Consider the following 27625-nt stretch of genomic DNA (forward strand, 5'->3'; position numbering starts at 1 on the left):
TGTCAAGGATCTACATCTACATCTACATTTATACTCGGCAAGCCACACTACGGTGTGTGGCGGAGTGCACTTTACGTGCCACTGTCATTACCTCCCTTTCCCGATCCACTCGCGTATGGTTCGCGGGAAGAACGACTGCCGGAAAGCCTCCGTGCACGCTCGAATCTCTACTTTTACATTTGTGATCTCCTCGGGAGGTAAAAGTAGGGGGACGCAATATATTCGATACCTCATCCAGAAACGCACCCCCTCGAAACCTGGCCAGCAAGCTACACCGCGATGCAGAGCGCCTCTCTTGCAAAGTCTGCCACTTGAGTTTGCTAAACATCTCCGTAACGCTATCACGCTTACCAAATAACCCTGTGACGAAACGCGCCGCTCTTCTTTGGATCTTCTCTATCTCCTCTGTCAACCCGACCTGGTACGGATTCCACACTGATGAACAATACTCAAGTATAGGCCGAACGAGTGTTTTGTAAGCCACCTCCTTTGTTGATGGACTACATTTTCTAAGGACTCTCTCAATGAATCTCAACCTGGCACCCGCCATACCAACAATTAATTTTATATGATCATTCCACTTCAAATCGTTCCGTACGCATACTCCCAGATAGTTTACAGAAGTAACTAAATGGTTCAAATGGTTCTGAGCACTATGGGACTCAACTGCTGAGGTCATTAGTCCCCTAGAACTTAGAACTAGTTAAACCTAACTAACCTAAGGACATCACAAACATCCATGCCCGAGGCAGGATTCGAACCTGCGACCGTAGCGGTCTTGCGGCTCCAGACTGCAGCGCCTTTAACCGCACGGCCACTTCGGCCGGCCACAGAAGTAACTGCTACCAGTGTTTGTTCCGCTATCATATAATCATAGAATAAAGGATCCTTCTTTCTATGTATTCGCAGTACATTACATTTGTCTATGTTAAGGGTCAATTGCCACTCCCTGCACCAAGTGCCTATCCGCTGCAGATCTTCCTGCATTTCGCTGCAATTTTCTAATGCTGTAATTTCTCTGTGTACTACAGCATCATCCGCGAAAAGCCGCATGGAACTTCCGACACTATCTACTAGGTCATTTATATATATTGTGAAAAGCAATGGTCCCATAACACTCCCCTGTGGTACGCCTGAGGTTACTTTAACGTCTGTAGACATCTCTCCATTTGCTAAAAACTCTTCAATCCAGCCACACAGCTGGTCTGATATTCCGTAGGCTCTTATTTTGTTTATCAGGCGACAGTGCGGAACTGTATCGAACGCCTTCCGGAAGTCAAGGAAAATGGCATCTACCTGGGAGCCTGTAGTTTCCTCTTGGCGTTTGTGGTGTGAATCATTTTTACCACACACTGAACAGCATTTGGCTTCCCTTCAACAATTCCCAAATCGGCTCTGCTGCCATATCCAATGGCTCCCCATAGTATGATTCTAGGAACAGGAATGTTATGGGTCTCACTAGCTCGTCTATGAACACCTTGGCTTCGATCTGATCGCCACTAACAGAAGCGACACTCATTGCTAAAATCCATAGAATGCCACTGAATGTCCCAGTTGAGGCTGGCTCTAGATGTACTCCGCAGAAGTTCCTGATCTCTGTAGTATCGTGTCAGCAGTAAACGATACGTGGTGACCCGAGGTCTCAACCCAGCTTCCAGTAATCTGTTCTCGACGGTTGGTTGGGACACTGTGCCATTAATCTCTCCGTGGATTTCAGCTATTGTCATGCTTCTATACGTCAGAGCCAATCGAGCGATCTTACCATCTTCTTACGATGTTGTCCTTCTGGAACGACCTATGCCTTCCCTGTTCACCATACATTTGTGCCGACTCCACGCAGTCACCATTCGTTCTGCAGTCATTACATTACAGCCAAGTGTTGTCCGCAGCTCGTGGTCGTGCGGTAGCGTTCTCGCTTCCGACGCCCGGGTTCCCGGGTTCGATTCCCGGCGGGGTCAGGGATTTTCTCTGCCTCGTGATGACTGGGTGTTGTGTGATGTCCTTAGGTTAGTTAGGTTTAAGTAGTTCTAAGTTCTAGGGGACTGATGACCATAGATGTTAAGTCCCATAGTGCTCAGAGCCATTTTGAACAGCCAAGTGTTGGCATTCTGCACGATCCTCCCATGTCCCACATGCCAATGATTCAACATTTCTCAATGTCCGAAAGATGGCGATAAGCTGCACCTGTGCACCCTCCGGCTATGCCGAGTCTCGACCTCCACTTGAAATGTTCCATTAACGGTAGACACACCAAACAGCAACATGCTCTCGCATAATTCTTCATCTGTAGGAATCGTTTTTTTTCCCTGTACTAAAAATAAACTTGCACGAAGATGATATTTTAATCAACATATCTCACAGGTTTGTCTACAATGACATAAAATCTTTGCACAAATCTGTAATCCTTATCACTTTTCTATGTAATTGTCCGTCTTGATCACTGTTACAGCCATTAGACAGCCATTAAGATATAATAGCGATCAAGACATTCATATCTCACAGTCATTTTTAAATACTGGAGTATAAGCTCCAAAGCGTTGAGTCAAGGTGTTCATACTGTAACACTTTCCATTTTCGTCTGTATATTTGCGCGTATGCAAATGCACTTCACGGGAAAGACTTAATGCTCATTTTAAATTGAGCTTTTATCGCACTGTTCACTTTTCAGCGCTGGAGTAACTCCACGCAGCCCAAGCCACTCGACTTGAGGCGCTAACCGGAGTCAGCTTTCACCTTCCGCAGTACGGCTCTGTCGGCTCATCTCTTGGGTCTGTAACGTCTGCATACGGGCTTTCAGACGGCCTCGCTTGGCTGAGAGCTTCATAACTTTTTTATCCACGCACTCAACACCGCGAGTGTGTAAATAAGACCCCGCGGTCTCGAAAATCCCATTCGCAGCTCTCCAGAGGTGTTCTGTTTCTCAGAAAGGATCACCGTCTTTTTTATTACTCAGCGGAAAACAGACTTCTGCAGAGGAAGAGTGACATAAATTTTCAATCACGTTGAAGTTCGTTGTTCCCTTTAAGAGATGCTCCGTGGTATTCGAGGAGCTGGAAAACTCGTTTCAAAACAGATATCGTTTCGCCTTTTAAAAGGTTTCGTTGTTATGGCCTACATACGTAGCCCGTTTTACGCAAATCTTGGGGAATGAAATTTTATGCAGGAGAAATTTATCACTTGTTAGGAATGAAGAAAAAAATCACAGTTGCTTTCTTAGGAAAAAAACTGCGAACAGATCAACGTATCTGCATAGTCTGGCATTTACGCATTTTTTCATTAGAAATAAGATGGAGGAGCCAAACATACTAAAGAACGAAAGAAGATGATGAAATCCTGTTATTCGTCAGGTGCATTCTTACGGAAAAATCCGTAGACAAACCTGTCCACATTTCTTAAAAGCTCAGAAACGTTTGTTCTGATTATTCTTGTCATAGAAAGTTACATAAAGGGATACGTTTAAATAAACGTTTTTCTTAAGTTGTTAAACACTTGCGTAGTTAAGGGTTTCCATTGACATCTAATTTACCGCTGTCTTCTATGACAGACAACTGCAATTGCCAGGATCCTGATAACAATTTGTTTCTTGACAGTAAGTCATAAACGAGCTTCGACTAGTGACACTCTCTGCCACCCATTACTAAGGGTAATGCAACATTTTTTTTTTTTTTTTTTTTTTTTTGAAGCACCTTGCTCTCAGTCAGTATTCAAATGCACCATCTTATTCACCACTCTTTTAGCTACAAGACCATATTTTTCAACGTAACCTGTATTCAATAGTCGGCCTTACGGCACCTTCGTGGGAAGGACCCATATGCCTGCGTGGTACCAGTTTACGGTCGAGGCCAAAACCAAAATCTTGCTGCATAATAACCTTCGCATCGTCCATGTACTGCTTCCCGTGGAGTGCATCCTTCATTGGGCCAAACAGATGGAAGTCGGAAGCTACGAGATCAGTGTTGTAGGGTGGATGAGGGAGAACAATCCAATGAAGTTTTGTGAGCTCCACTCGGATGTATAGACTTGTGTGAGGCCTTGCTTTTTCATGGAGAAAGAGAGATCCGTTTGCATTTTTAGGCGACGAACACGCTGACTTCAATTTCTTCAGTTTCCTGAGGACAGCACAATACGCTTCGGAGTTGATCGTAGCACGAGGAGGAAGGACATCAAACAGGATAACCCCTTCAGAGTCCCAGAAGACCTGCTGAGGGTGCGACTTTCAACTTTTCCATCGGGAGAGAGGTGGTGTGGTGACAATCCATGGAATGCCGTTTTGTTCACCGTTCGAAGAGATGTTCGACAAAAACTGTCACGGCCAGCCTCATAACACGCAAGGAATTCCGCGCAGATGGTCCTTCGTTGCTCTTTATGGTCTTCTGTAAGGCGGCGAGGAACCCTGCGGCCACACACCTTTGAGTACCTCAACTGGTGGACGAGTGTGTCAGCACTACCAACAGAGACGTCCAGTTGGGCAGAGAGATGTTTGATTTTGATCTGTCGATCGCCTCGAATGAGTGTGTCCGCAGGAGTCACTGCTCTATGTGGTCGAGCGGCACGCAGTAGATCGGACTTGTTTGTGTGACCTTGAAGCGATGATGACAGGCACCTCACTCAACGGCTCACCGTGCTTTTGTTCATACCGTGTCTATGTAGACATTCTTCAAGCGCCTATGAATATCTCCGATGCTCTGGTTTCCGCCAAAACGAACTCAATGATAACTCTCTGCTTTGAACGTAACTTCGTTTCAGGCGACGTTTTGAAGGCTGCGTATAGCGCCGTCACCTATCGGGTAATTAATGATACTCTAGTGGCTGAAACGGAACTGTTCCGTAATGTCCCACAGCAAATTCCGCATGTATTCGACCGAAACTGGAGAGAAAAACATGTGTTGCGTTACTTATTGAACATCCCTTGCGAAATTTGAACGGTGAGAAGCATACCAAATAAAGAAATTTTACTTACAGTTCGTATGCAGCATAGTAGGACGAATACATGATTATTATTGTAGGTAATTTTGGTGCTATACAGGGTGTGAAATTTACTATACTCAGCTGCCACCTATAGCGCCAATAGCGGTGTTAGGCTGGCTAGTCACAGAGTCGATCAGAGCTTGAATGAGAGATAGAGGTACGTCATTCCATGCTGCGTCAACTCTATGCCAGAGTTCATAAGGCATAGTGGCTGCCGAGTAATGGCACGCCAATCCCTCGCCAAGCTATCAACCGATATTTTCAGTGGTGAGAGTTGTGGAGAAAGTGCTGGCCAGGCAGCTATCGAACACCCCCCGAATCAAAGTGGGTACGGCAACTTGGGCAACATGCAGACTTGCATTATCTTGTTGAAAAACTATGTCACAGAAACTCCAAAGATACAGCATAACCATTGGCACACGTCAGAAACGTAACTTCTTCTGTCCAAATTACCGGAAACGTGAATCAGTGCCAATCCCATACATCAGGGCAGGTCCTGGGGTTATATTACAATGATGAATACAATCCGGCAATGTTCATTCGCGTCGGACCCATCCACACATGGATATGTATGATGATGTATAATACAGTATGGCAACGTTGGTTCTCTTTGGAACCTCAACACATGGATTATTACGTTTTAGAATACAATCTGGCATTGTTAGTTCTCCTTGCACCATTCTACACACGAAGGTGTATTACTATGTAGAATGCAATCTGGGCATGTTGGTTCTTCTCGGATCCTCCACACCCTGACATGCATTATGATGTAAAATTCATTCTGGCAACGTTGGATCTCATCAGACCCTTCCACACAAGGATATGTTTTACAATGTAGAATGCAATCTGGCAACATTGATTCTCCTTGGACCCTTAACACACAGATATGTGATATGATGTAGAGCATAATTTAGCAATGTTGGTCTCATTGGACTTTCCACACTCAGATACGTCCACTATGATGCCGTTAGCAGTAATTGGACTTTGAAACTCCTTTATTTACAACGTTTAGCCATACCTTTCAGCTATCACTCTGCACAGTTGTTGCACTGACTTAGATGTGTGTCGTAGCGTCGTACCAACTTTACAATAAATCGTCATAGAAGCCAGCTACCTGTGATTTCCGCTAATTCTCTATGCTGGTCTACAGCGAGATGTTTGTGCCAGACTGCTGTCCTCATAGTCAGCGGTGCCTGTGAGCAAAGAGATGGAAATCAGAGGGAGCCGAGTGCGCGCTGTATGATGGCTGATCAAACACTTCCCATTAAAAACGCTGCGGGAGCGTCGTCGTTGTAGCTGCAGTGTGCAGCGGAGCATTGTCATGAACGAGGACGAGGCATGATGACAACATTCCTCTTGTTCTGAAGTGCCTTTCGTGAACTACATTATGTGATCAAAAGTATCCGGCCACCTGGCTGAAAATGACTTACAAGTTCGTGGCACCCTCCATCGGTAATGCTGGAATTCAATATGGTTTCCTCCCCCCCCCCCTAGCCATGCTGACACCTTCCACTCTCCCAGGCCTTCATTCAATCAGGTGCTGGAAGGTTTCTTGGGGAATGGCAACTAATTCTTCATGGAGTGCTGCACCAAGAAGAGGTATCGATGTCGGTCGGTGAGACCTGGCGAGAAGTCGGCATTCCAAAACGTTCCAGAGGTGTCCTATAGGATTGAGGCCAGGACTCTGTGCAGGCCAGTCCATTACAGGGATGTCGTGTAATCACTCCGGCACAGGCCGTGCATTATGAGCAGGTGCTCGATAGTGTTGAAAGATGCAACCGCCATCCCCGAATTGCTCTTCAACAGTGGGAAGCAAGAAGGTGCTTAAAACATCAATGTAGGCCTGTGTTGTGATAGTGCCATGCAAAACAACAAGGGGTTGGAAGACCCCTGCCCTGAGAAACACCACCGTCTTCGAATTTCACTGTTGGCACTACACACGCTGGCAGATGACGTTCACCGGGCATTCGTCATACCCACACCCTGCCGGCGGATCGCCACATTGTGTACTATGATTCATCACTCCGCACAACGTTTTTCCATTATTCAATGGTCCAATGTTTACGCTCCTTACACCAAGCGAGGCGTAGTTTGGCATTTACTGGCGAGATGTGTGGCTTATGAGCAGCCGCTCTCTACTCCCACTAACTGTCATAGTATTTGCAGTGGATCCTGATGCAGTTTGGGATTCCTGTGTGATGGTCTGGATAGATGTCTGCCTATTACAGATTACGAGCCTCTTCAACTGTGGGCGATCTCTGTCAATCAACAGACGAGGTCCGGTCTGTACGCTTGTGCGCTGTACGTGTCCGTTCACGTTTCCACTTCACTATCACATCGGAAACAGTGGACCTAGGGATGTTTAGAAGTGTGGAAATCTCGGATATAGACGGATGACACAAGTGACACTCAATCACCTGACCAAGTTCAAAGTCCGTGAGATCCGCGGAGCGCCCCAGTCTGCTCTCTCACGATGTCTAACGACTGTTGAGGTCTCTGCTATGGAGTACCTGGCAGTAGGTGGCAGCACAATGCACCTAAAAAAATACGAAAAACGTATTTTTTCGTAGTGTCCGGATACTTTTTGTGGTGTCACCGCCAGACACCACACTTGCTAGGTGGTAGCCTTTAAATCGGCCGCGGTCCATTAGTATACGCCGGACCCGCGTGTCGCCACTGTCAGTGATAACAGACCGAGCGCCACCACACGGCAGGTCTAGAGAGACGTACTAGCACTCGCCCCAGTTGTACAGCCGACGTTCATAGCCATGGTTCACTGACAAATACGCTCTCATTTGCCGAGACGATAGTTAGCATAGCCTTCAGCTATATTTGCTACGACCTAGCAAGGCGCCGTATTCAATTGATAATTAATATTATGAAGCATGTACCGTAACGAGAGATGTTCTACAATTGTGGATTAAAGTTAAGTATTATATCAACTACGTACTTTATTTGCAATTCTCAAGATATTGTCCTGTTCCAGACCTCACGCCAGTCAGCGTGTAATTAAACGCGTGCATTTCGGCCTCCTCTAGAAAAACAGTGTTGGCTCTTCTGCCAACACTACAAAACTTTTGATCATAGTGTATTTTCTGGAATCGTCTTATCCACTCGCTGAACAAGATCATGGGCTGATACTCGCTTCCTTCTCTGACCAAGTGCGCGCTTCAAAGTTCCTGCGCCATTGCCACACTTCGCTGTCACACATGACAGTTATGTTTTGTGACCTGCATGAAATCAGACACAACCTCTCAGCACTAAGAAATCGAATGGTGGCACACAGTTCACACTTGGTGGGAGACTCTGTTGTTCCATACAACTTAAGGTCCTCACGGTGCAAATACTGGAGACTTTGCACAACACATCTGAACAAAGCTCGATTGGATTTTACCGTATTTTTAATGTGGTGACCAATGGGACCTTGTAAAAAAATGGCCCTAGTAGTTCCCTAGTAGTGCAACCAGTCTCATTTTAGTAGAATTATTATGTACATGAGAAATAATAAATCTTCTACAATGTAGAGCATTTTTGCACCTATAGACACTTGTTTATTCAGGGTGACCCCTTCCCATCAGTAGTCGTTCTACCCGCACACCATTCATGACAGTAACAGTAAAAGAGTACATGACATTGGTACACAATACCCTCACCAAACACCAATAGGTGGCTTGCAGATTATTTATGCAGGTGTAGATTAGTGCAAATGCGGGAAAAATGACTACATCCCATTGTGAATGTGATGCTCCTGAAAGAACTACAGAACACAAAACATTTGTGTTCTCCAAATAGGACTTTGTGGTATCTGTGAGAAGAAACACAAATGTAATTTAAGTCCCACAGAAAAAGATAAATGGTCTTTACTGTGGACTGGTTGACGGCCAAAGTAACACAAGCTGTTGCTTGCGGGGCCCAGCTGAGAGGGATGCCAGAACCATTGAATTTATACATACAGGGTCTAGTGAAAATTGATAGGGGTAAAATTATACAATGATGGAAGCAAAAGGGTTCCAGTAAATATGAATCTGCAAATGTGACAACTTATGTCTGAGGAGAAAGAGGGGGGGGGGGCACCGAAAAATGTTCTTGAACTGGCCCAGACTACAATGAATACTGCAGGGTGTAACCAAATTCCCTTTACAGACGATGAGGACTTGTAGTGTGATCCAAAGTGGTTAAGTTTAGCATAGGAACTTGTGTCCTCAAATGTATCGTTTTCCTGACCAAACTCAAAATAGCACCACATTCGTCATTCCTGCATTTTTGACGCCACTAAGACATTAGGTATATCATTTACCGATTATCGGATGTCCCACACCCACTACAGATTTGTTTACAAGCCGTTTAATTGAGTTTCTGACACTGCTGTTGTGCTTGTGGCTTTTGTTCATACTGTACTACTGTCAGTAGTAATCATTCACTATAGTACTGAATGCAAGGTGTACATACACTCATTTTTAGTGTGTTGCTGTTGACTGTGGCGAACTACACATTTGCATAATATATGGACATGATTTTATCATAACCTCAGTGCTACGGGAGAGCCGCTTGTTTGTTGCATGCAGAGCATTTTCCTCTCTGCCAGACACCTTTGAACTCTCTCTTTACTATGGTGTACTAGCGGGCCTTGGAGACCAGTACATTCAGCACCGGCAAGGGTCAACAGTGGTGCTCCGTGGTAGCACCACGCACCCGTGTTCGAAGAGGTTGTACCTCATGCAGTGGAAGAGGATGTAATGATGAGTACGAGAAACATTGCAGGTAGACTGAATGTGGATCACCAAACTGACTGGGATATTCTGCATGAGCAGCAGCTACACTCTTACCACCCCCCAAAAGGTACAAGCAATGCAGTCGTAGGATTTTAAGTCACTAGTCCAGTTCTGCAGCTGGTTCTTGCACTGTTGTGTGGAGGAGGCCGACTTGCCACAGTGGATGCTTTTCATGGATGATGCCAACTTCACCAGGGAAGGTTTTTAAATTCTCACAACAGTCATGTGTGGGCTGATAGAAACATGCTTGCTGTGCTCCTCATTGGTTTCACAAGTGATAATGTCTGAACATTTTTGGCAGGGTTCCTGGATTTGTGTGTGATTGGGCCATACTTTTTCCCATAACTTCTCACGGGTGCTGCATTCCTGCAGTTTCTTGACGGTGTTCTGTACAAGCTCTTGGAAGATGTGGTTCCAGGGTGATGGAGCACCACCTCATTTTTTCATATGTGGTCCGAGATCATCTAGACCAACAATTACGGAACAGTGGATGGTCATGATGGCCCAATGCTTGGACTGCACATTCTCCCGCCTTGAACACAGTAGACTACTACCTTGATTTACAAAAGCCCTGTGGCATCTGAGGAAGACGTACTAGCATAGTTCATGGCTGTGCAGATGCTGGTGGACCAAGGATTAGTGATCGTGTGTACTGGAATATGGTATGGAGGTACCACATCATGTTGACATCGGTGGTTGTCACACCGAGTCCTACTTGTAAGTGGAACCAGACAACAAGCGTGTAGTGGAAATGTGGTGCGTTTCTGGACATGAGTTCCTACGCTGAACATAAATGTCTTCATTCCCACTAAAAGTCGTCAAAGTCTGTAAAGGGAATCCAGTTACAGACAGTATAATAGAAAAAATATCAAAGAAAGCTCAAAGTAGCTTATCCAAGCCAGTAAATTATTTAAGACTGGTGAAACTTGCAGGAGGTTACATGGTGTGCTGAAAGTACTACGTTAGTTAGAAGAAGAGCATAAATGGTAGCACTGCCGACTATATAACCTGTAGCTGCCCTAGACGGATTCAGTCCGACTGGTTTGGTCTGACACCAAACATGGCAGTTTCTGCTGATGATGTCAATGCAATGGACTTTAACACTTAGGTGCAACAGTTTATTAAGCAATACATTTAAATTTCTGTTTGGTTGCAAGGTTAGATAATTTAGGAGATGTGATGTATTGTGGGTAAGTGACAGTAGTATTCTTCACAACAGAGCATGAAATCCATTGAATATGTCACGTAGTGGCACCAGGCCCGCATCTGGGTGGGGGTGGGGGGTGGGGGCAAACCGGGACATCTGCCCTAGCCGGCAGTTTCAGGGAGCACCAAAGTCATATTCTTGAAGAAAAAAACTGTGTTTCACAAAGCACCTAGCATCCAGCGCACGCTGTTGATCCATCGATTATTCGTATAATTTTAAAACGCATCCCTGTTAGTTTTTGAACACATTCTATGTTGATTTCTGAACTAATCATAAGCTGATTTTTGAAAGCGCACATAGGGGAATTTCCGTCACATCAATTAAAAAAAAAAAAAAAAAAAAAAAAAAAAAAAAAAAAAAAAAAAAAAAAAACAACTTCCCGCTGACAAAAGGGGTGGGGGCTATAAGAACTGAGCCGAATACACCCGAACAGGAGAATAGCGATTGCTGTTTGTGTATGTGGTTGATGGGATGTGCGAATAATACTCGTTGTTGTAATTATTAGGGAAATCCATAGATTCAGACTACCTGAGTGCAAATAAATGACTAACAGGAATAACAGGTAAGAATGATAACATATTATCTTTTCGGTGTACCCAGGAAAATGAAATTTTGACAGAAAATGTTTCGCCAGAACACTGGACTACTAAGGGCCAGTAGTACAGTCCCCAATTAGCAGCCGGTTGAGTTCTGTTCTCGAAATAGCGCGGAAAACACGTTGTACTTACACGTAATAATGCGTAACCGGAGAATAAACGTGGGATAACGGAACCGTAGGGTTAACGAAGTTAGCCAGAGAATAAGTTTTGACAATGGCGAGAATAGTTACAGAATCAGGAGTGACAAGATTGATTGTTAGAATGAGGAAGGAGAGGAAAGGGAACATCACACAAATTCTGTGGAAGAATATGACGATACCAGATTTATATGAAAATTTCGTACTAGTACCACTTTCCGACCTCATGCTTGAGATATTGGAGCATGTAATTCAAACGTGAAACTGTTTCCGAAAATAAAACTTCTTGCTTGTAGTAGGCCTAATAGGCATTTGACATTGGTACTTCGTGAACTATACTCTGTCGGTCTATTTACGCAAACGAGGTAGATAAAAATGACCATTTGTGCCAAAACAGCCTCAAATATTTGGCGTGTGCTACAACTGCTGCAACATTATCTAACAGACAGTGACAAAATAGACGTAATCGGAGCGAGAAACCACCGTCTTGGGTACTATTTGTTATTAACAGCCCTTCTCTGTACTAGGCAGCATTTTGATTTTTCATGTAACAAACGTCTGATGAACTTTGATGAGGCAATAGATTCTTTAGCAGGAAGTAAATCACGCCGTCTAAAGCTGAAGCAAGATTAGAGCGAAAAAAATGCTTGGACCCAAGGACTGAAGAAGTGTGTACTGTCTTGCTTGTCTTTATTGGTTTTATGTTTCCTGTATTTAGTTTTATGTCACTAAATAGAGCAAGTTATTAGCTAACAGGCAATAAAGAGTGCAAATTTTTCGAAGAGCTCTTATTCTTCCGGTCACAAATAATCCCCACACAGTATTTAGTTGTGAGTGTTTTTAATGGGGTTAGGATGTCAAACCGGCCGACTGATAGGTGGAGGCACCGCGGGACATTTTAATTTCCACTGTCCTGAATATAGGTTTGAGGGCTTACATTACAAAATATGCACATTTAAATTCCACAGACAATAAATGAAATAGTGTCGTGCGGCAGAAGAATGTTGTGAGAAGATGTGTGGCATTGCACTTTGGCACACTTACGGCCAAATACCGTGTCTTACATTTCCTAGACCATATGTGTTTTACATATCAAAAAGCTGTGCGCTACAAAATAAACATAATTTTGAAAAGCCGATCTTTTTAAAAAATTTTGGTCTCAAACGATCGAGAGGGAGGCGCCACTATTAAGTTTTTGCCCCCGTTCGGAAATCTCGTAGATCTGGGGCTGAGTAGCACACATGTTGATAAATACAGGGCTATTACAAATGATTGAAGCGATTTCACAAATTCACTGTAGCTCCATTCATTGACATATGGCCACGACACACTACAGATACGTAGAAAAACTCATAAAGTTTTGTTCGGCTGAAGCCGCACTTCAGGTTTCTGCCGCCAAAGCGCTCGAGAGCGCAGTGAGACAAAATGGCGACAGGAGCCGAGAAAGCGTATGCCGTGCTTGAAATGCACTCACATCAGTCAGTCATAACAGTGCAACGACACTTTAGGACGAAGTTCAACAAAGATCCACCAACTGCTAACTCCATTTGGCGATGGTATGCGCAGTTTAAAGCTTCTGGATGCCTCTGTGAGAGGAAATCAACGGGTCGGCCTGCAGTGAGCGAAGAAACGGTTGAACGCGTGCGGTCAACTTTCACGCGTAGCCCGCGGAAGTCAACAAATAAAGCAAGCAGGGAGCTAAACGTACCACAGCCGACGGTTTGGAAAATCTTACGGAAATGGCTAAAGCAGAAGCCTTACCGTTTACAATTGCTCAAGCCCTGACACCCGATGACAAAGTCAAACGCTTTGAATTTTCAGCGCGGTTGCATCAGCTCATGGAAGAGGATGCGTTCAGTGCAAAACTTGTTTTCAGTGATGAAGCAACATTTTTTCTTAATGGTGAAGTGAACAGACACAATGTGCGAATCTGGGCGGTAGAGAATCCTCACGCATTCGTGCAGCAAATTCGCAATTCACCAAAAGTTAACTTGTTTTGTGCAATCTCATGGTTTAAAGTTTACGGCCCCTTTTTCTTCTGTGAAAAATACGTTACAGGACACGTGTATCTGGACATGCTGGAAAATTGGCTCATGCCACAACTGGAGACCGACAGCGCCAACTTCATCTTTCAACAGGATGGTGCTCCACCGCACTTCCATCATGATGTTCGTCATTTCTTAAACAGGAGATTGGAAAACCGATGGATCGGTCGTGGTGGAGATCATGATCAGCAATTCATGTCATAGCCTCCACGCTCTCCCGACTTAACCCCATGCGATTTCTTTCTGTGGGGTTATGTGAAAGATTCAGTGTTTAAACCTCCTCTACTAAGAAACGTGCCAGAACTGCGAGCTCGCATCAACGATGCTTTCGAACTCATTGATGGGGACATGCTGCGTCGAGTGTGGGAGGAACTTGATTATCAGCTTGATGTCTGCCGAATCACTAAAGGGGCACGTATCGAACATTTGTGAATGCCTGAAAAAACTTTTTGAGTTTTTGCATGTGTGTGCAAAGCATTGTGATAATATCTCAAATAATAAAGTTATTGTAGAGCTGTGAAATCGTTTCAATCATTTGTAATAACCCTGTAGATGTAAGATAACATTTAATGAGCTTTAACATCATAAATTATACTTTTGTCAAGACAGCTTTTTGTACTGGGTGATGGTCGTCTTCATAGCCTAAGCCATTTTTAAGGACGATTGGTATGTGGACGGGGGGTGGGGGGGGGGTGGGGGGGGGGGGAGATCTCTGTGCCCCTCCTCCTCCCACCCTGTTCTGGTATCTGAAGTACAGAGTCTTTATTCATTACAAAATTCCCATACACTTCTACAAGTGATTCCACTAAATGCTTAGTTTAACCAATTTTACCAGTACATGGTTTGTGGAATCTTGCTCCCATCTGGATAAATTTTTGTGGGCGTGTGTGCTCACATTACCTTAGTACAAACGTTATGTTCTCACTGTTAAATGTCCTGAAAACCCAAACAATCACATTCTCATTAATCATCAGCACAAAGTGCAAACTATGATGTTATGAAAACATTTATAATGCTGGCAATATACGAAGACATTTGTTATGGTCCTTGTTAATGATGTATCTATGATGATGTTTGCTAGACATTATTTGTTCTAGTCCTGTATATTTGTGTTCTGTTACAGGAGAGACGTGCTATTGCCGTTCTGTCTCATTCAACAAAGAATGTGAAGGGCAATGTAACATTTGTGCAGACAGATGATGGGGTTGTGACAGTAACTGGCATTATTGAGGGACTCAAACCGGGTTCTCATGGCTTCCATATACATGAAAAGGGAGATATTTCAAGCTGTATTAATGCTGGAGGTCACTTCAATCCTGATAAGGTGAGTACATTATGTCTGTTCTGCCCTAATGTAGCAATATCCACAAACACAACTGTTCACACAGCCATTAGTGAGTCAATACAAAGGTTGAACTGCATTCTTGAAGTGGTTCTTGTATGGAATTAATATGTTTGTTAAATGAATAGAGTAAAAATTTTAACAATAAAAATGTACACAAGATATGAGAGAGTGACAAAATAGATCTTCAAGCACCTCCAGGTAAAGAAATTAATACGAAGCTGGATCTTGTAAGTTAAAGATTTAGATACACGCAACATAATTGTAGAATAAAGAACAGAAAGATATATTTTTAGAAAGAAAATATTAAGTTTGGAAGATTCCTAAGCAGAACCAGTTAGGAGCTGGTGTGCAGTAGCCTGAATAAAGAAAAAAAGGAGCTGTAGTGAAGATATGAAAGAATACTCTATCACCTACCCAAAATGGAAACAAAAACAAAAAAAAAAGATGAAAAGAAAAAAAACAATAATGCAAAGCTGAAGATGAACTCCGAGGGACAATATATAGTGTGATATGCAATTGTGAGTCAAGGATCTGTAAGATACCGGTATGAATCTTTCACTCTACAGCAATGTGTGCACTGGATGTAAAATCCACTTGGACAAGAAGTAGATATTGCTAATTCTATAAATAAGCAGAGCATCTCCAGAACAGGGGACTACCATGGTTTCAGAAACTGTGTTTCAAAAATTGTAATTAATGAAATGAGAATGCCCCAGCTCTTTCTCATAAATAAAATTCTTCGTGACACTACTTTCCAAGGAAGCCTTAAAGTTACTGGAGTGGGAACAATGGGCAGGAAATGATCCCTGAGAGATTAAGGAGAAAAATAGGTCATTGGATATATGGCCAAAATGCTTGGCATCCATGCTACAGGGTGTTTAGTCATCCATCATGCCATCACAATGCAGTGCATGACATGCTGTGATGAGACAACCATTAGACTAGGTGTTCAAAGTGGCCCCCATAGGCTTCTGAGCATACATGACAACACAAAGTAGTGACTGAGGCACACATTCTGCTGTGGCATCCTGCAACTAAAAGGCATCACAGGTAGCATGACACTGCTGTTCCTGTGTCTACATACCCAAAATGAGCTCTGCATACATGACTTCTCTCTGATGCCTGCACGGGTAGAAATCTGAAGGATTGAGGTCCAGCAGCCAGGCAAGCCACGTGATTGGGCCACATCATCTGATCCATCATCTGGGGTAGATGTTGTCGAGATGCCTCTGCATAGAAATGCACAAGTCAGCTGCTGCACCACCATGTAGTACCCCATTACTCTTCTTACCATCAAAGGCATCATATGTGAAGCATTGTGGAAGGATGAATGATCCCATAAGGTTGTTGCTAATAATCTCCACCCACAAAGTGAGGCTAAACTGCCATCATACCATGTGGAATCTCTGTAGACCACTTGTAGGTCTTGTGAATGTTGATGATACCACCCCTTGTAAAGGCAGCCTCATCTATAAATAGAATGGATGACAGAAATCCCAGCATCGTTGTGGCCTTTGTGATGAACCAGTGGCAAAAACGATCCTGCAGATTAAAGTTAATAGGTAATGAGGCCTGAAGGCATTTTAAGTGGTACCGGTAGTGGCAGTGACCGTGCAGAATGTTCCATATGGTTGTCACGCTTACACTATGCTCATGGCCCACCTGCCTGGTGCTGATGCTGGGATCATATTGTACAGTGTTCAACATTTATGAACCACATGCACCCACCTTCGTGTTTAACCATGCATGAACACTGTCAAAAAAAAGTGTTTGCGGTGTGATTGGTCAGAGAGGATACCTTTCCTGGTACAGTCATATTGTCAACCACACTCATTTGTCCACATGGAAAGACCATTTTGGCGTGTCCTGGTTGGTATACCAGGCTGTCATCTCTTGTCAGTGCCAACACAACACATGTCCAAACCAAAGTGAGTTGGTAGCAGCAGTGAAGCGGATGCCTCAAAGTGCTGATATTTAAGTGCACCACCATCATGTACAACATCACTGCGCTCTCAGCTCTGGAGCTAAGACACTGGTACAAACAGAACATTCTCACTAGCATGGTGTATTCTCATGTATGCTTTCAATCATTGAAACTTATACTGTCAAAGAACTTCTATCTCCACATTTCGAGCCACATGTCCATATGACCCATTTTGCTCCTTATCCTCTTAGGGATTGTTTCCTGCAGTTTGTCCCCACTTAGCAAAATCGTCCCATATAAAAAGGATGACAGAGACAAACTATGTAATTACAGGCCCACATAGATTGTACCAGTTATGTCAAAAATAGCAAACTGTATACATAAATAGGTTTACAGCCATTTTGAAAATAGGGAAGTTACTAAATGAAAATGAACTTGGGTTCAGAATCAACTTGTCACCCAAAAAATCAGTTGAAAACCTGCTAACTACAGTTCATGATGGTTATGAGAGGAGGATAACCACCTATGCTACACTTATAGACTTAAATGAAGCTTTTTATTCTGTATCACACAATATTACTAAAAGAAAGAATATTATGGTATTCAGGTAAAGCACTAAATTTACTTAGACCCTTCTAAACAACAGGTAATATTTGTGCATATTAATAAGCAGAGATTAAAACTAATGAAAATAGACGAATCCCACAGGGTGCAATTCTTGAGTCCTTCCTCTTTATTGTTTATGTTAGTGACTTCTCGAACTGTATGGCCTGCAAAAAGTCCTCTATGCTGATATCATGACACTGTTCACATAGAGAGGTATTTGATACCATCAGCTGCTGGTGTAAAACTAACTAAAAATGTGTAAACAAATGCAAAACAGAATAAATTTATTTAATCCAGTGACACGAAAAAGGTAATCCAAGTGTGAACTGTTGGATCTCATAATAGACCAAAGGCTCTCATGGGATAAACATACAACATACCCAAGTCATAAACTTACACACATACCTATCTTCTCATATAAACTAGCAAATTCTGTCAGCAAAAATTTACCACTTCTGTCGTACTATGCCTACTTTCACTCACAGTTGCAATTTGGGGTTTTGTTATGTGAAAACTGTATATTCAGCTGGCAGAAAAATGTAACGAGATGTATCTGAGGGCTGAGTCCTTGACAATCCTGTAAAAAAACTTTTCAAATAACCAAAAATAATTACTTTCCCTTGTGTGTGTTTGTAAATTTAACTTAAGATCAAATTTACGCTTGCACAGGACAACAAACAACTGTAAGCGGGACACACCATTTTAAAATCTGTCACTCATACACAAAAGTTACTTATATCTAAGCGTGAAGTTAAACAACAAACTGCTACAAACAGTAAAAGCCCTGCCTGTAGATAAATTTGAACACTGTTTGACATCTGCATTAAAATGAAATCATGTTATTCAGTTTAAGAAGTCTTTCAAAGTGAATTGAATTACATAAATAGTGAGTAAAGTGCCCTAGTTCTAGCATTTAAGTCTAATATCTACAGTTTACTTACTCAAATGATGTACTTATACAACATATTTGCTCAAATAATATTTAGATATATCTCGTGAAGCTGGAAAGGGGAATGAATTACATTTCATGTATGGAAATATAATTTTATTTGATAGATACAAAATTGACTCACCAAATGGAAGAACACACATATAATAAAGATATTACATTTGCAAGCTCTCAGAGCCAGTAGATCCTCCTTACAGTAGAAGGGGAAGGAAGAGGGGTGAAGGAAAACGACTGGAGAGGTTTAGGAAAAGGTGTAGATATTGTAAAAGTCACCGTCTCCCTGACCCAGGGTTCCGGATGATTTTTCCAAACTTTACCCCCTTTCCTAAACTGCTCCAGTCCTCCAGTCTCATGGCCACAGTGAAACTCACAATTATGCTCCTCGTATCAGACCACACTAGGTGTATGGTTGCCTTTTCCTTTACCCATCATCTTTCCCCTTCAAACCTTCTGCCAGAAAAAGGAGCCACTACCTCCAGAAACTTGTATACATAATAGGTTTTTTTACATGTACAAAGGTAGTCATATAAGGAGTATAAATGTATGTATTTGTGTGAAAATGTGCTTATATAAATACAGAACCCTTAATGATGAAGCTGAAAGCATGGAAAACGTGCTACAAGGCTGATAAAGTTTATATTCAATAACAATAACAGAAATTGATGTGTGACACAATATATAAAATCACTCACCTATAGTGCACTGGTGTGTGGAGCACAGAAACACATAGCAGCAAACAGTATTCACACTAGGTGTTGAGCACTTGCTCTTTTTTTACTAAATGGAGACACATTCACACATGGAACCACACAGGTGCCAAATGCACAATCCCTTAGCTTCAGTGAGACTAGCTATTATGCTCCACATATCAGTACATTTTAGGTGACTGGTTGCCTTTTCCCTAGTCTGTTCTATTCTGTCTGAAACTTCTTGGCAGACTGCCACTGTATGCTGGACTGGGACTCAAATACAGAATATAGTCTTTCACTGGCAATGACTTAGCTATCCAGGCACTACTCACAACCTGCACTCATCTCTGTGAGGGTAGTTCATCAGTCATGTATGGGTAGCTCAGTTAGTAAGAGCATTGCCCTTGAAGGGCACGGTTCTGCTTTTGAGTTCTGATCCAGCAGTTTTAATCTTCCATGAAGCTTGTAAGATAATTTGATTTGGATTGGTCATGTATCTATTTTCATTTAGTTTGGCAAGTAACCAGCATTTATTCACTAGTTAGAAAGCAATTTTGTACTTATTTTTGCATAGAATATTGTCACAGTGTAAAAGTGCAATAATAAGACAACTGATATAGCCAGTAATGAATATTAGTTTTATAATGTGAACCTTTAGTTCCTACTTTGCAACTATTTTCTTGCCAAACAGAAACAATGTCACTGGAGTTGTATTACTGGATCATGTTTCAGGTGAACCATGGTGGTCCAACCGATGCAATCCGTCATGTTGGTGATCTTGGAAATATTGAGGCTGGTGAAAATGGAGTAGCCAATATTTCCATTCGAGATAGAGTGATCTCTTTGACAGGCCGCAACAACATACTTGGACGTTCTGTTGTGGTTCACTCGGACAAAGATGACTTAGGAAAGGGTGGTTTTGAAGACAGCCTTACAACTGGTCATGCTGGAACCAGGGAGGCTTGCGGTGTTATTGGAATCCTGTAATGACTTTATTGAAGTTTTTGACTATTATATGCTCTCTTTTCAGGCAGCTTTATGAAATATGATATACTATGCTGAAGTAGTTCATTTGTCGCTTACAAATAGTCGTGTTGCACATAGTACATATAAATTCTTATGTTCACAAAGGGAAATACTCTGTTCTCAATATATTACCAGACATCCCAGTTCATCTTCCAACACAAAACACTCTCTATCTGTAAAACAGAACTGTTGTAGTGCTTGAATATTGTGAATGCAGTTGTCATTAATTTCAGTGTTTCTATTAACAACTTGGTTATAATGGTGCCAATATTAAAAATAGTCACAGGTACCTTGTAGAACTCTTTCTCCTCTGAAACTTTACAGCTAATAACAGTATAATTATTGTTCAAAATATTCATATTAGTCAGAATAATAAACATAATTAATGAATTAGTCAAATTAATTCACCAGAAGCTGCTATTTGTGATAGATGAAATCTGTAGATATAAAAATAATATTTCAGTAAATCTTCTAGCTTTTAAATGCTTCATAAACTGGTTTGGGGGCGTTCATAACATTAATACTCATGTAATACTCTCTTTTTATTGATCACTTTCTTGAAAACAAAGTAATTAGAATTTTATAACTGCATGTAAGAGCAGTAGCTTTTGATTGTTCTTGGTGTGCAGAAACTTGCTATTTTGTATAGATAACTTCTTTCATTAAAGCTGTTTTACTACACAAATTTCTATTGTTGTTTTTATTAATCCACATTAACAATAAAATTGTATCTCTCACTCTCTTGTCTCATTTCTTAATATGTGATAACTGAGAGTAATTGTTGCTTCAGTTACTATACATAGCAGTGCTTCCTAATTACTCACCAAAATATATGCAAAAATTTGTTATGTAAGAGGCTGTTTAAAACATGTAGACTAGTACAATCAAATAATATTTGATTATTTCTGTTGAAGTACATTTCAGTGCAACTAGGTTTCTTTATGGTTCCAAGTAAAAAAACATGATTTGTATGAAATGTGAGTCAACGTCAATGTTGAAAGTCAATAGCTTTGGAATTAAATGAACAATCTGACAAGTCAAGAACAAAAATTATTTTATCTTTGGAAATATCTGTGGTTTCTGTTTGTTAAAGTAATTTTCACCTACACAATCGCATTTATATTTTAGACCTAAAAATGCAAATGTGATTGTTCTTCCAATAAAAACAATTTGTTAAAATTATTGTTTTGAACTTCTCTATTGGCTATTTTTAATGCATTTATTTGCATAATAATTTTTGCATTCGCCACCAAGAAAAATTTTACTGAACATTTGTGATATGCAAACAACAGAGACTGAGTTAGTGGAAGCTGGGAGCAGAGACGCTGATGTCCTTCCTCCTTGTAACTGCGTCAAAGAATAATACACAAAATATATTTTATATGGCAGGCAATAAAGAGAACAGCTTTCTTACAATGTATTTTGGAAAGTGTTTTCTTAATAGCATTTTATTTCCTTTTCTACGAAAAAAAAGCCGTATTCATGACACTACAGTCATTTTTCTTCAGCCAAAGGAAATAAAGAAGAAATAATGCTTGGAATTACATCTAGGCCCTGTTTTATTCATTCCTCCTAATTCATTCATTCAGAATCTTTTCTAAATGGCTGAGTTAGTAAAATGTACTGAGGAAGAATTATTTAGTCATAGTCAAAGTAATATGACTGGCCATAACTAAAAGAGTAGATCAATGTTAAATCATGAGGTTCCTAGCCATTGTTTTTGCTTGATGGTCCAGAAAGTACATAAAAAGAGCATAAATGTTATTTTCATTACTACAGTTTTGACAGATGTTTTTTGGAAGAGCGTTGTGAATATCTGAGGAAACAGGAAAGATTCATCACCACAAATACCTTAGGCTCACACAGTGTTTAAAATGTTCTACAATATGAAAAATACCATGAAGAAATAGTTATTATGTTGTCACAATGGGGCTACAACTGATAGAATAAAATTATATCGTTTCACATGATTAATAAAAATGAGGGAAATGAGACTGGGAGGTAAAATGTAAGATGCAAAAATTGGAAAACTGAGGTACATAGTAAATTACCATGTTTTACTTTCTAATTTTTACTTCAAGAACTCATTAAAATATCTTATATCTTCATTTTTGACACTGATATCCATAGATTCCTGTTCTTAATTACATGAAATGTTACTAATATTCCATTATTATGTGTACAAAGAATTTGTACTGTTTAGGTCCAAGCATCATAATTGTTCTGTAAAGCAACTTAAAAGTTTCTTCCGGTAGAACACTGAGTTCCATCAACAGTATTATCAGTTCCCTTCCCAATAATTGTTAAAATTATGCTGTATTGATGATTCCTCATGAGCGTATCAATAGGATGTCAAACCCCAATTAACAAAGGAATGGATAATTTCACTGTTTGTTCAGTTTTGCAGTGTGATACATTGCCTGGATAAATACTGACAATAAGTTTATCAATTTAATGTGTAGCATCAATGTTGAATGTATGAGAAAATATTTACATGTCTTAACCAGTATTCTGTAGCATTAAGCTTTGAAATTTGTTTGTCAGTCCCTGGAGACAAAACTAACAGAACAGAGAGGATCTATGACACACCAGAACTAAATTTATATCAGTAAATTTTTTTAGGTTCTCAGTGCTCATCTGGATGAAAAAATTCAAAAGTACTGTATTCTTGTTCAGAATGGATCTATCACTTTGTGAGCAATATCCATTTAAAATTATCATGTAATATTAACTGTGGCTTGAACTGTTTCACAAAATAGACTTATGTTTAGAAGCTGCTCCAGTCTCCAAAGATTGTTTTCATGAAAATACAAAGGAAGCTTTAAGAAAATACTTCAAGGAAACTATAAAATTGTGAGACAGAATATGGTCAGTAACTACCGTGATGTGGCAAAATGTCAGTACTGATGACGGACACACACAAAGCCTAGCTTTCAGAACTTATGGTTCATTCTTTGGAGAGGAGGGGAGGATGATGAGAGGAATCCCTGTGGGGAGACAGAAACAAGTCATTTGAAAACTTTTAGTAAATTTTGATAAAAGTTCATAAGAGAATGAGTATTCAACCTGTTGTAATAATCATCAAATACAGTTTGTCAAATTCAAAGAGGTGATATCGGGTTCACAATTGATTGTATTGAGATGGGGGAAGCAATGGTCAGAAATGTGTATTTATTGTGTTAGGGACATATACACTGTACATTGCATAACAGTGATGTAGCTCACAGTGATAGTTCAAAGTGATGACCACCAGTCTCAGTGCATGTGTGGCAACGCCACATGAAGTTTTGCCATACTCTTTCAATGGTCTGTGGTGTCTGATGTACCAGGAGACAGGCAGCTTGGACCCTAGAAAGCAGGTCCTCATTCATTTCTATGGGGGTTTCATACACCAACATCTTGACATAACCTCAGAGCAAAGAGTCCAAAGGTATGATATCTGATGATTACTCCAGTGATGGGGCAGGACCTCCCCTTTGTATCCAGCGATGAGGGTACGTGTTGTTCAGGTGCTCTTGGCCAGCGAGGGGTACAGTCTACAAGAACTGTGGCAGCACAACTCACAGGAACACCAGGTAACATGGACCTGTCAAACAGGTAGGCAGCAAATAAGGTACTACTATAGTCTGCAGCAGCATTTATGGCATCTGGAAGAGGGGTGCATGCTAGACAGCTGTGTAGCTAGCCAGTCAGCACTCAGTCTGTTTCCGCATTACACACTGTATAAACTTCCATCATATTTGAGCATTCTATTGTGCTTTACGTGTGTGAAATTATGACTGATTGATTTCTGTGTTATTCTGTGTGTTCTGTGAGTTTTTCTCATAATGGCTGAAACACCTTGAAGGCAAGGGGCCTTATTCTTTAAAGTGTACTTGTCCTTCAAATGCGAGGCAAATTCAGCTTAACCAGTCTGCAATGTTGCCAAGTTGCAGAAATGTATCGTAGTTGCTGTTATGCACTTTCAGCTGAGTGCAGAAGGCAGCTTTCCTTGTGAGCTGCACAGCCAGATTCTATTAATACTATCACAGATTATAAGTGATCTTAGACAATGCCTCCTCATATATGTTGACGCAAATTGTCACTGAAGGCCAGCAAAGTAGGTGTCATGGGGTTGTCCTCAATCCAAACATGACTATTGCAGCTCTTGAAGACACCATCATGGGTGAAGAAGCTTCATGTGTAAACAATGCAAACTATATGAAGTTTGGCACTACAACATCGGTTTGCCCCCATTGCTTGCAGATGTTCTTTATGATAGGGGTGTAATACCTGTTCCTCTGGTATTCTCCATATTGTATCCTTCAAAGTGTGTGTTTCAGGGCAAGTCGATGGGTGCTTATTGCTGGGTAGTTGGCCACATGATCCAACACCATCTCCTCAAAGTCTGGTTTTCAGATATGTCTTTGGCGGGAACCTTGGCTGGCTCTTTGTGACATGAATGGCCCCATTTCTAGTAAGTTGATATCCACAGGAATAAATTTCTCCCAGTTAGGATGACACCTGTTGGGATCGTACATTCTTGCCACTTTATAGGCACTAAATCTTCATGCACCATACATTAAATACAGGTCTGCCAATGCCCATCATCAGAAATATTTCATCTTTGCCTGTGCATCAGCCACTGTACAGAGTCACACACCTCACTATGGAGAGATCAGAAGCTGTTTCATGCGGTGGACAGCTGACACCGGGGATAGTGGTGTGCATGTGGCACAAGTTAACACACTGGTGTGATGCATGCCATCATCACGTGACACACATGTTATGAGCCAAGTTGTATACAGCATGTTTGTTTGATAGTCAGTGGTGTACACTATTTATCACATGTTGCCTGTTCCAGTGTACAAGACACATCAGGGATCTTTATGAGAGTGCAAAGGAACAACATGCAGTTTTGCAATATGTGCATTCAAACTTATAGTCATCATTTTCAACAGTTACTATGCATTGTATGTCCATAACACAATAATCTTGCATTTCTGACCATTGGTTACCTATCTCAAAATAATTGGTTACAGACCCCCTATCACCTGTTTCAGTGTGACCCAATAGAGTTCAGACACCCATTACGTAGTGTGATGCACTAATCCTGATAACTGGCTCTGTGAATAACTTAGCTGATGAACACAGAATCATTTAAACTACTCTAACTGCTGTTTGTCTTTCGCAAAAAATAGTAGTTTTAAATGCAAGTGCTTAGCCAGCTTATACATGGGTCAAGCCTGATATGAATTAGAGCATTATTAATTATAGAAAATAATTAACAAATAGACACAGCAAACAGTCATTAGAAAACTCCATTAATTTACGAAAATTTGTCTTGCTATTATTGGCTCTGAGCAAAGTTCACTATCAAATGGTATGTATTACCTAAATACAGCATTTCCTGAGCAGTATTCTTTGTTAAATTTAATACAAGATTGCAGTAATTCAATTTTATTTTTATAGAATAATGAACAATTTCAATCTGTTACTTATGCACAACTAATAAATATTAAATCAATAAAAGCTATTGGCTAAAGAAGAATATTCATTTCATGAATTTATTAATTCCACAAAGAGACAGATAGGCTAGCCAGCATTTATGTTCATATCCTCAAGTCCCACTACTGGCAGTAGAAAAATATGAAAAAAACATAAAAGAACTCCCAGATTAAGAGACAACAGACATGTCATTAGGAAGAAATAGTTGTTGTTTGGGACAGTTTCATCAAAAATCTCTAAATTCATACTTCTCTGGTGCCTTTGCTTCATCTTCACCTACCTTGTTCTCATACCAAGTGGGTCATTTTTAGACTGAGTCTAGTGTTACTTGCTTCCTACCTCATTTCCTCATACAACCCTCAACTAATTTTACTTTCTTCCCCAGAGCAGGAACCCATTGTTCAAATAGGCTGGAGTACTATCATCTTTCTGAAGTGTGCCTGTCAACATTACTGGGAGTTAGTACTCTTATGGAAATACATACTATATATCTCATTTATCTCTCTGTAATTAAAAAAAAATTGTAAAATTAAATTTTATGAGCGTTCTTTACAAATATTGACACCCTATTATTACATGCTATTTGAGATGACCTTTCCTCAAAACTGGCCATGAAATGGCAAAATTGGCAAATTTAGTTTTAAAGGTACTTGCTGCTGTATATCTTTGTTGACAAATTTTAAATACAGCATATGTACATAAAAAGAGGGGTGATACTTAAAGTATTAATTGAAATCAGAAAACCAATATTCTTTGTTGGTCAGAAATGCGAAGCTACAGATATGTGTGTATCTGAATGTGAAAGAAATTGAAGGCTTCAGTGAACAAATGCTGCTGTTGAGGGGTAAATATCATGTGTGTAAATTACATTGCTAGCAAACTCTATACAGTGAATTAATGAATAGATGTCAATATTTACTGAAACTGAAAAGTAATGGGTAAATGCTAGGCAGTCCTGGCTGAATCTGTGGGTGACAGATGTCAGATACCATGTAATATTCACTTTCTGTGAATACTGCAGAAGATGGTTTTGTGCCACATTTCATTAACATCACTTTCCCTTGTGTTTTTTACTCCTCTGTTTAAAAATCCATTTGGTGGAATGCACATCTCCAGTCTACATTGCATGTGGTAAGAGGTTTTTGGTGCAACAATTGTAAATCAGTAAATTGGAAACAGGTAAATACTGTAAAGTATCTTAAAACTGTGTGTTTTACCTGTGATAAGTGTAACTGACTATTTGTTAGAGAATGACTACATTACTTTACCCCTGACAGAATAAATGGAAGTAATTATGTTGATAATCAAACATAATTTAAAGGTAAACTGGTAATACAGTAAATAAAGCATAGCACTGAAATGATACATTACTCATGAAGGCAATTGATCATAATTTAATGCATATTAGACCTTGTGTAGAAGGGGCACCACAGTGCTTAATGTCCAGATCTTTATTGCATGCTAACATATATGCACACATCCTCAGTCACCTATTTGGTGCAGACACTGCAATGTAGAAGTTAAGCCATGTTGAAGCTTTGCAAATTCCACAGACACATTGATTTCACAGAAACTAAAGTCTCAGTCACCTACCTGGTGCACACACTGTAATGTAGAAGCTAAACCACACTGTAGCTTTGCAAATGCCACAGACACATTGATTTCTCAGAGAATAAAGTTATGTTGCCAGGAAGGATAAGCCATAAAATTGACCTAATACACCTTTAGATCATTGTCCCTTTCTCATACACTCTGAGGTTGCAAAATATTAACTGGCATTTAACACAATAATGAAAAATTCTGAGTGAAATAGAAATAACGATACAAGAAAAGAAAGCCCTTCACTACATACAAATTGTTTTGAGCACAGA

The 27625-nt window shown here is 40.7% G+C and overlaps 1 protein-coding gene across 4 annotated transcripts in view; it reads left to right on the top strand.

The window, feature by feature from the left end:
• The window catches only part of LOC124615590 (superoxide dismutase [Cu-Zn]-like), a 325653-nt gene that overhangs the window by 290019 nt on the left and 8009 nt on the right, over nucleotides 1-27625 (top strand). For all 4 annotated transcript variants that reach the window (XM_047143580.1, XM_047143588.1, XM_047143597.1 and 1 more), the window contains 2 exons: nucleotides 14852-15052; nucleotides 19974-20224. In XM_047143580.1, coding sequence (XP_046999536.1) covers nucleotides 14852-15052; nucleotides 19974-20224 — 452 coding nt within the window. The remainder of the gene's footprint in view (nucleotides 1-14851; nucleotides 15053-19973; nucleotides 20225-27625) is intronic.

The sequence above is a fragment of the Schistocerca americana genome, chromosome 1, assembly GCF_021461395.2.
Source record: "Schistocerca americana isolate TAMUIC-IGC-003095 chromosome 1, iqSchAmer2.1, whole genome shotgun sequence".
In the NCBI taxonomy this organism is placed as follows: Eukaryota; Metazoa; Arthropoda; class Insecta; order Orthoptera; family Acrididae; genus Schistocerca; species Schistocerca americana.